The sequence below is a fragment of the Spermophilus citellus genome (assembly GCF_964194105.1).
Source record: "Spermophilus citellus genome assembly, chromosome: 2".
NCBI lineage: Eukaryota > Metazoa > Chordata > Mammalia > Rodentia > Sciuridae > Spermophilus > Spermophilus citellus.
Genome location: NC_138183.1, coordinates 135390985 through 135401408, shown reverse-complemented (window position 1 = coordinate 135401408; position 10424 = coordinate 135390985). Strand labels below are relative to the sequence as shown.

The following is a 10424-nucleotide window of genomic DNA, read 5'->3' as shown; positions in this document are numbered from 1 at the left end:
TTATATTTTTTTCTCATTTTGGAAAAGTGAAATTTAAAGCCATATCTTGGTTCTGATTTTTCATGTTTCTCTCTTGAGAGTCATGAATTAAAATAACATGTTGTCATATTAAAATGTTCCTATGAAAAATTATCAATCTTGATTCCTTAGGCAGTATCAATATTTCATCTGTGCTTGGAGTTTGGGGGAAGCAAATTCAATGAACAGGAAGACTCGCAATTCTGATATAATATTTTTGAAAGAAATATTAATCACCATTTAGCTTTGAAAGATGATTTGGAATGAGGGTACAGGGACAGATGCAATGATTTCTTGATGGCTAAAGTATTACACCTGAATGTTAACACTACTTTTTGCTGTTTCTGTAAAGGAAAGATCTGAATTATAGTCAAAGGATAGCCTTGACACCACAATTCTGACAATCAAATCCCCAGTGAAAGGGAAAAATGCACCATCCCACTCAGGTTTACCCTTCAGAAATATGATGTAAGCAAATGAGAGACAGAAAGGATTAGAGCCATTTCTATAAGTTCTTTTCTGTATTCATGATCTGTTCATAGACTTCTCTACATTTCATAGTCCTCAGTTTTAGAGATGCTAAGTATGTTGATTCATAGATGTGGGTTGGGAACTGAAATGGATGGTTCTCACATGGTCACAGCTAGATCTAAAGCCATGTGGTCACAAAGTTGGAAGGTTCTATTGGCATATAAAGAGGGTAATATGTCTTATTTTAATAGTATAATCATAAGACTAGTTAGGTATGGAAGATTTTGGTTTTTCTCAAGTATAGTAGTTGAAGGCTTAAACCTGAGAATGAAGAAAAAAAAGGACCTTGACTTTAAGAGGTGCTTTCAGCATGGTTGGATTTGGGTGGAACCATGGCTCTGGGTTTCATTCAGAGTCTTTGTCCTTGAGTGTTTAATATTCCATGTGTGTACGATTATGTAAAAATGAACCCACTGTTATGTGGAACTATAAGGCACTAATGAAAACTTTTTAAAAAAAGATTCTGAGGAAGTGAATATTAGAGAGCCCCTGGGGCTGGGTTATTCATTTGCCCAGTTCTCTTACATAGGCCTCATTGGCAGCCAACCACTGCCACAAGCAAGACTGGCTCATAAGAGCTTTTGCATTCAGGGCACTCACATGCCCCTTATTTATTCACACTGACATGATCTTCAGCAAATGCCTACTTTGAGCCAGCTTCCTTTTGGAAAGGATGAAGTCATGTTACACATGAGAGTGTCAGAAATGAAAATCACAAGGGTTGGGGTTGTGGCTCAGCGGTGGAGCGCTTGCCTCATACGTATGAGACCCTAGGTTCGATCCTCAGGACCACATAAAAAGAAATAAACAAAATAAAGATATTGTGTCCATGTATAACTAAAAAAAAAAATTAAAAAGGAATGCAAATCACAAAAAAGAGCATGAAATTCTAATTTGGAAATCAGAAAAATAAGTCTAATGTTCCACTTCTCTCTCTCTCTTTCTACAGATAATATTTTGTAACAAAATGGCTACTTCAAACCACTCTGATGATTAATTTTATCCTTGAGGGGTTAACAAAATGCCCAGAGCTCCAGTTGCCACTCTTCCTCCTGTTTCTTGGAATATATGTGGTCACAGTGGTGGGTAACCTGGGCATGATCTTCTTAATTGCCATGAGTTCTCAACTTCACTCTCCAATGTATTACTTTCTCAGTCATTTGTCCTTCATTGATCTCTGTTACTCTTCTGTCATTACCCCTAAGATGCTGGTGAACTTTGTGTCAGAGAGGAACATCATCTCCTTTCTGGAGTGCATGACTCAGCTTTACTTCTTTCTTTTTTTTGTTATTGCAGAAGATTACCTTCTAACAGCCATGGCATATGGCTGCTATGTTGCTATCTGTAGCCCACTGCTTTACAACATTGTCATGTCCCACAGGGTCTGCTCCATCATGATGGCTCTGGTGTACTCCCTGGGTTTGTTTGGGGCCACGGTCCACACCTTCCGCATGTCAATGCTGTCCTTCTGTGGGTCTCATATTGTCAGTCATTACTTTTGTGATATTCTGCCATTGCTGACTCTGTCTTGCTCCAGCACCCACATCAATGAGGTACTGCTGTTTATTATTGGAGGAGTTAATACACTAGGTCCTACTCTGGCAATCCTCATCTCTTATGCTTTTATTCTCTATAGTATCCTCCATATTCGCTCCACTGAGTGCGGATCCAAAGCCTTCGGCACCTGTAGCTCCCATCTCATGGCTGTGGGCATCTTTTTTAGGTCTATAACATTCATGTATTTCAAGCCTCCTTCCAGCAATACTATGGACCAGGAGACGGTGTCCTCTGTGTTCTTCACCACGGTGATCCCCATGCTGAACCCCCTGATCTACAGCCTGAGAAACAAGGATGTGAAGAATGCACTGAGAAGGGTGGTTGAGGGGAGGCAGTCATCCTGATGAAGTGGGTACTTATAGGCATCAAGAAGAAATGAACCAGATGAAATGGTGTCAGAGGATTTTTGACATTTCTTTCTGTTTTCCAAAGAGAAAACATTTCTATTTACAAACTACAGAGTCTATACTTGAGAATGACTGAGATTTTTGGATCTTACTGAGCAATTCAGTTTTCTGATATGTTTCAGAGAGAGAGGAGTTGGCAGAAGAGAGAAGACAAATAAACATTATGAAGTTTATGATTATGAAAACAATATGGTTCTCTTGGAAACTAGAAATGAAAAAGTTACATGGGAAGGAACGTCTGAGTGTTTGAATAAAATTATGTGGATGGGAGATTATGTGCAAATTCAGTTAATCATCCAGTATCTGTGGAATTATATATTGTTTATTTATATTTTTATATATTGTTATATTGTTTATCCAGCCTGAAGAGACATTGTACATAACTATCTAGCTTAGTTGTCTTGGGGAAATGATTAGCCTTGATCGTGTCATATCTTTAAAAAAGAGATTAAATTTAATCATTACACACACACACACACACACACACACACACACACACACACTCTTTGATAGAATTGTCAGATTGCAACCAGGGGCAGTGGCAACAAGTATAATCCCAATGCCTCAGGCAGCTGAGGCAGGAGGATCTTGAGTTCAAAGCCAGCCTCAGTAATAGCAAGGCGCTAAGCAACTCAGTGAGACCCTGTCTCTAAATAAAATACAAAACAGGGCTAGGGATGTGGCTCAGTGGTTGGTGCCCCTGAGTTCAATACCCAGTACCAAAAAAAATTTGTCATTTGAAGACTATAAGTCCAGATGATCAATGGAATATGTATTCTTCCTTGTAAGTAAGTGAAACAATTATTTCAGTGGTTAGACAGGTATGACTATAGGTAACCTTTCCATTTTTACTCCTCTATCCTTTTCTACCGTATTACAATTCCATAATATGACCATGAGTGTGTGGGATGAGACCCTATTCTGCCTTCAGTCTCAGCTTGTCAGTCTCTTGACCTGCACATGGTTTAAACCTGTACATGTGGAAAAAGTGGAAAGCTCTTCCATGTAGGTAGCTAATAATGAATCATAGTCTTGGACTTCTTAACTTTTTAACATTGCTGTAAAAATTTCTATCAATGTAGTGCCTCCAAACAATAGATATTTATTCACCTACAATGCTAGAGGTCAGAATAGTTTTAATAGTAGTATTAATAATAGTATTAAAAATAGTGTTTTGGGCCCAAAGCAAGGTTTTAGCTGGGCCTCATTCCTTCTGAAGTGTTATTGTTTAGATATGAGGTATCCCCCCAAAACTTGTGTGTTAGACAATGCAAGAGTTTCGAGAAGTGAAATTATTGGGTTATGAGAACCTTAACCTAATCATTGAATTACTCCACTGATGAGAATTAACTAAGTAGTAACTCTAGGCAGGTAGGTTGTGACTGGAGAGAGAGGTCACTGGGGGTATGCTTTGGGGATTTCTATTTTGTCCCTGGTGAGCAGAGCTGTCAATCTCTGCTTCCTGATTGCCATGCTGCTTTCCTCTGCCAAGCTCTTCTGCCATGATGTTCTGCCTCACCTTGGGCCCAGAGCTGTGGAGTAGCCATCTGTGGACTCAGACCTCTGAAACTGTGAGCCTACATTGTTCTTGTCTGTTTTTTTTATATACAGTGGAGAATCCATTATTTTCCTTGTCTGGCTTCTTGAGGCTGCTGGCTGACTTAGCTTGTGGCTGTGCCACTCCAATTTCTGCCATGTGGTGTCTGTTATCTCTTATCAGGATACCTTTAATTACATGTAAGCTCCACCTGAATAACATCTGATGATGTCTCCATATTAGTATCCATAATGTACTCAAATGTGCAAAAGTCTTTTCTTATTTTCCATATAAAGTGACATTCAAGTAATGGTCACAGGTATTGGGACACTGGTATGGATATCTTTAAGGAGACCCCCCCTTTTTTCTCCAATCTATCACAGGTCTTCAGGGACACCTCTGAGATCAATTTAAATTTACATATAATCTTTAGTTTGAGTCCATCCCATTTATTGATTCTTAGTATTAATTCTTGCACTAAAGGAGTCTTAGTAAAGAAGTTGGGGTCTAATCCCACATGATGAAGATTAGGACTTCCTTTATCTTCAATTAGATGAAGAGTTTCTGGTTTAATTTGTAGGTTCTTAATCCACTTTGAGTTGAATTTTGTGCATGATGAGAGATAGAGGTTTAATTTAATTTTGTTGCATGTGGATTTCCAATTTTCCCAGCACCATTTGTTGAAGCGGCTACCTTTTTTTCCAATGCATGTTTTTGGTGTCTTTGTCTAATATAAGATAATTATAATTTTGTTGGTAAGTCTTTGTGTCCTCTATTCTGTACCATTGGTCTACCAGTCTGTTTTGGTGCCAATACCATGCTGTTTTTGTTACTATTGCTCTGTAGTATAGTCTAAGTTCTGGTATAGCAATGTCACCTGCTTCACTCTTCCTGCTAAGGATTGCTTTAGTTATTCTGGGTCTCTTATTCTTCTCAGCAAAAGAAACAATCTGTGAGGTGAAAAGAAACCCCATCTTGGTAGCAAATTTTTATCCCTCACACAAAAGATAGAGCCCTAATCTTTAGGGTATATAAAGAACTCAAAAAACTAAACACACACACAAAATAATAATAATAATCGTCGTCGTCGTCATCATCATCATCATCATCATCATCATCTAATCAATAAATGGGCCAAGGACATGAACAGACACCTCTCAGAAGAGGATATTCAATCCACCAACAAATACATGAAAAAATGCTCATCATCTTAAACAATTAGAGAAATGCAAATCAAAACTACTCTAAGATACCATCTCACTCCAGTCAGAATGGCAGCTGTTTTTAAGACAAACAACAATAAGTGTTGGTGAGGATGTGGGGAAAAAGGCACACTCATACATTGCTGGTGGGACTGCAAATTGGTGCAGCCAATATGGAAAGCAGTATGGATATTCCTTGTAAAACTTGGAAAGGAACCACCATTTAACCCATGTATCCCTCTCCTCGGTCTATACCCAAAGGACTTAAAAATAGCACACTACAGGGACACAGCCACATAAATTTTTATAGCAGCACAATTCACAATAGCTAATCTGTGGAACCAATCTACATGCCCTTCAGTAAATGAATGGATTAAAAATGTGGCATATATACACAATAGAATTTTACTCAGCAATACAAGAGAATAAAATCATGGCATTTGCAGGGAAATGGATGCAGTTAGAGAAGATAATGCTAAGTGAAATTAGCCAATCCCCCCAAAACAAATGCCAAATATTTTCTCTGATATAAGGTGACTGAATCATAGTGGGGTAGGGAGAGGGAGCATGGGATGAATAGACAAACTCTAGATAGGGAAGGAGTGGGAGGGGAAGGGAAGGGGCACGGGGTTAGCAATGATGGTGGAATGTGATGGACATCATTATCCATTGTACATGTATGAAAACATGAATTGCTGTGAATATACTTTATATACAAACAGAGATATGAAAAATTGTGTTCTATGTGTGTAATAAGAATTGTGATGCAGGGCTGGGGATGTGGCTCAAGTGGTAGTGCACTCACCTGGCATGCATGCAGCCAGGGTTCGATCCTCAGCACCACATACAAACAAAGATGTTATGTCTGCCGAACACTAAAAAATAAATATTAAAAAATTCTCTCTCTCTTTCTCTCTCTCTTTCTCTCTCTCTTTCTCTCTCTCTTTCTTTCTCTCTCTCTCTGTTTAAAAAAAAGAATTGTGATGCATTCTGCTGTCATGTATTTAAAAAATAAAAGCAATTAAAAATAAGTAAAAATAAAAAAAAATAAAATAAATTTACATATTCTCTCTAGGATTTTTAAAGTATTGCCTGGGGCACAGGAAAATGATTCTGTTAGTCCTAAAACCACAACACATTTCTTCAACTCTTTTAAGATACATGTCCAAGTGTCAGAAATTATCATATGCTCAGTTCAAGTTATTATCACTTTCTGTCATTATATTAAAATACTACTTTCTTTGATTCATTTTCTTCATCTTGGAGAATCATGGTTAAAGACATTTATAGCCAATCTGTCATTTATGACCAACACCAGTACAATTTCAAGAACATAAAGAAGTACTTAAATCATTGCATGACATAAATTGCAGTCATAGGAAATGGTATAGGAGGAGAGGCAGAAGGGTTATTGGGTTCTAGTAAGATTGGTTCAGAAGGAAGAAGTCCATGAACAATTTTTCTAAGGGTCTTAGAAGATTTCTGACCCAAGCCCTTGGATGGGAAGGGCTAATTGAATATCTTTTCCTTTGTTCACCATTCTGTCCTATGTTAACTACTCTGTAGTTCTCAGAATTTAGATTTTCCAAGACAACGAAATTCAATAAAGAGCTAATATTTCCTAAAATTGTATTTGCCAACTAACTAATTCAAACACAATACACAAATAAATACACGAGCAACAAAATATATGACTATCTTCATTAGGATCATAGCATAAAATGAGAGAATATTTTGTATCTTGAAAACATTTTTAAAAAGTAATGTGACAGGGCTGGAGTTTAGTTCAGTGGTAGAGTGCACATGCGAGGCCTTGGGTTCAATCCTCAGCACCACATCACAAACAAACAAAATAAATAAATAAATAAATAAGATTTCTAAAAAAAATAATAATGTGACAATCTCAAAGAAGAAACGTCTTTAAATTGAATAAACTCAGGTTTAGGAAAATTTTATAGTATTCTTAATCTCAATCCCACCTATTTTTAAAAAACTAATTGGTGAAATATTAGTCAAGAACCAGCAACTGACATCTGATTCAATCTGATTTCTCTGCCTTATAGAATTCTCATCAACAACTTGAGAATATAAAATCCGGAATTTGTTTCACCTCTCTTGAGGCATACATCAACAGGGAGCTAAGAGCATGATAAGATGATTTTTTGCAGAGGGTTATTAAATACTGATCACTCTGTTAATCTTGGAATCTGTAGTCTTGGGGGATTTATATGTGTTTTATATTTCTAATGAATTCCCTAAGCTCACTAAATCTCAGATAAAACTGCTTTTCATACCACCTCATGTTTTCCAGACTGGTAATCTAAGTGTTATCTACTTGACTGTTTGTACCATTGGATAAATAGTTTGATGTTTTATTTTTAGCCAGCCAAATAATTCTGTCTTTGACATATAAACGTGCGCATCAGGCAGTAGGAAAGCATTGTTTTTTTGTCAGCCATAAGAGGGATCTGTGACATTAGCAAAGTGAGCAGTTTCTAAGAACATCAGTCTCTGTGCAGGATCCAGATAAGTGTCCAGCTTCTTTTACGGCAACTGTGTCATGTCTAATAGGAGGGCAGTTGGAGACAGTAACAGTGCCACCCCCATGCAACATTTTAGCTTTACTTGGGAGCATTTTCTCCACTGTCCTCTCCAGTTGGTCATGTCTTTCCATCTACTTTTCTAGCAATCTTGCCTTGTCACTTCTTTATGACTTGGGTCACCAAATCTGTGTGAATGATTCCAGGTTTAAATGTAAGCAACATTGGTGCAGATGTCTCCCTGGGTTTCTGAACTGTGTGCTTCCCTGAAATCCTGGTTTTTGCATTCATCGGTATTCCTTGTCTTCTTGAGCACCAGTCTGCGCATAGAATTTTCCAAGAGATACAGATAACCAGGGAAGATATGATCCCAAGTAGAGTGTTCATTTTTTTTCACAAAATGTTAAATATAAAATTCTAACTACTTGTTTATCTTAAAAGAATATTGTTTAGACAATAGGAAACACAAAGGATCCATTCATCCCAAGTAGCCGTTGTTCATTTGCTACTGGTCTCTCGTGCCTTTGCTACAAGTACCCTCTTTGAAAGGAATATCCTTTATGTCCCATCTTCTCCAATAAAGTCCAACATTTTTAATCTGTCTCAAAATTTCCAAATATGGAGACACAAATGTTTAAAAGCATGGCCAACCACAAAAGTTTAGCATATTTTTATTATTCAAACCACTGTGAGGGACTTGGGATGAACAGGAGATAGGAGTCCATCTTCCCCCTACAAAGGTGGCATTTCCATCTCCCCACATTATGTGCCTTTCTATATTAAATCATATTTTTAAAATATGATTAAGTTTTATAGTGCTTTTAGATAACAAATATTTATACTCACTACTTTAGTTGATCCAAACAATCCTTTGAAATAAAGGTCTCCCATTCCCACTTCACAAACTAAAGAGAGATTTAAACCAAATCGCTTTTCCAATGTTGCAGGCTGGTCAGCAGAGCGGTCAGCCCTTGAACGTAAGGCTCTCCTGACATCAAAACTTTCATGTTGGTTTCCTGGGCAGAATATCAATTCACCTTGTTAAGCTCATTTACAACTTTTGCTATCAAATAGGTATGGGAAGTACTGAGCTCAGAATTGGGCAGATTACTTCCAGCTGGACTATTTAGAGTATCTAATGTTCACTGTGAGCTTCTGAGCAGGTACATGGAAACACTTACATGGAAATACAATACTCCTCTTTGTTTTGTTTGTTCCTTATCTTTACAGAGCATCATGGACATTTTCTGGAAAATGTAGCCCACAGCTACAGACAAAGAGTCTTAGTGTGTTATCCTTAAAGGATGCTATGGAAAAATTTTGTTATTTTGTCATTTCTTATGTTTAATATTCTCTTGGATAGTTTCTTCCAATATCTCTTTCTGTATTTGGTTCAAGCCCCCATCAGCTTTAGGGGGAATTATGAGATGCAGAAGTTTGTGCTGCATCTCTGCTATTCCTGCTTTGAATCCGCTTCAGGATGAGCTCACCATGCATGAGCCCCAAGTCCTGTTGTTGCTCATCATCTAGATTTTCCTTTTCCCAGAAAGTGCTTTGAAATATGTAATATCCTATATAATCTAAAAATGTTCACTTCTCCTTATAGGTTCTCATCCTCTTAGTTTTGTGATGAGTTAGAAAATGACAGGTATGAAGACATTACTCCATCAGAGAAGTAAACTGGATCCAAGAGGAACTCTGGCACCTCTTACTTCCTTGACCCTAGTTCTCAGTCTACTCTTCAATACTCTGTGCCTCTTATCTTTTAACCAAGAAAATAGAGACATAATAATAAATAATATTTCAGGGGTTTTTGAAAAATTAAATAAAATGTGGAAAGCATATGGAAGTAATATGCAACCAGTGAGGAAGAAAGGGGAGGGAAGGGAGGAGGAAGAAAGGACAGGAGGAGGAAGATGATAATGATTATCCTCTCTGGTTGCCTTTTTTTTATTTTTTATTTTATTTTTTTTTAATTATTTTCTTGTTGGTTGTTCAAAACATTACATAGTTCTTATTATACCATATTTCACAGATTGATTCAAGTGGGTTATGAACTCCCATTTTTACCCCGTATACAGATTGCTGTGTCACATCAGAGAATAATTGGCACCCTAATAATACACATACTTATCAAACTGTAACTTTAGGGACCCAACTAATGTTGGAAGGGTGTGAACCAACTCAGTGCTTCTTCTGGGAATAACACAGTAGACCTTTATTTCTTCAAGTCCATGTTCTGAACACCCATGGGTACTGAGCATTGGAAATTTCAAGGTTTATATCAATAGCAACATTCTTTCAGGAACCCAAGAATCATCTTTTTCTCAGTGGGGCATGGGGGTCTTATAAATAAGGGGATAGTTGTTCACTGATAAGGTTGCAGCCAACTGACTGTTCTGGGAATCTTGAGGTCTGAGAAGACTCATGAGCTGAGCACCTGTCCTTCACTGCTGAGTGCAGTGCACATAGAAGTCTTCAAGTCTTCTTTGCCTGCCATTCTTTGCCAGCTCAGTGGAGAACCAAGAGGTGTTGCAGGAGCACTTTCACTTCTTCACCACGGGTGTCTTGGACTGTTAGAGGTATTTTCACCCGGGAGTGATGATTAGATGTTTTATATACAACTTCATGG

The 10424-nt window shown here is 37.6% G+C and overlaps 1 protein-coding gene across 1 annotated transcript; it reads left to right on the top strand.

The window, feature by feature from the left end:
* Nucleotides 1-1516: 1516 nt before the first annotated feature.
* Nucleotides 1517-2450, top strand: LOC308632899 (olfactory receptor 8D2-like; the record flags this gene model as incomplete). The annotated part of the gene is given in 2 exon segments (XM_081265314.1): nucleotides 1517-1539; nucleotides 1541-2450. Coding segments are annotated over 2 exon segments (933 nt in total).
* Between the last annotated feature and the right edge of the window lie 7974 nt (nucleotides 2451-10424).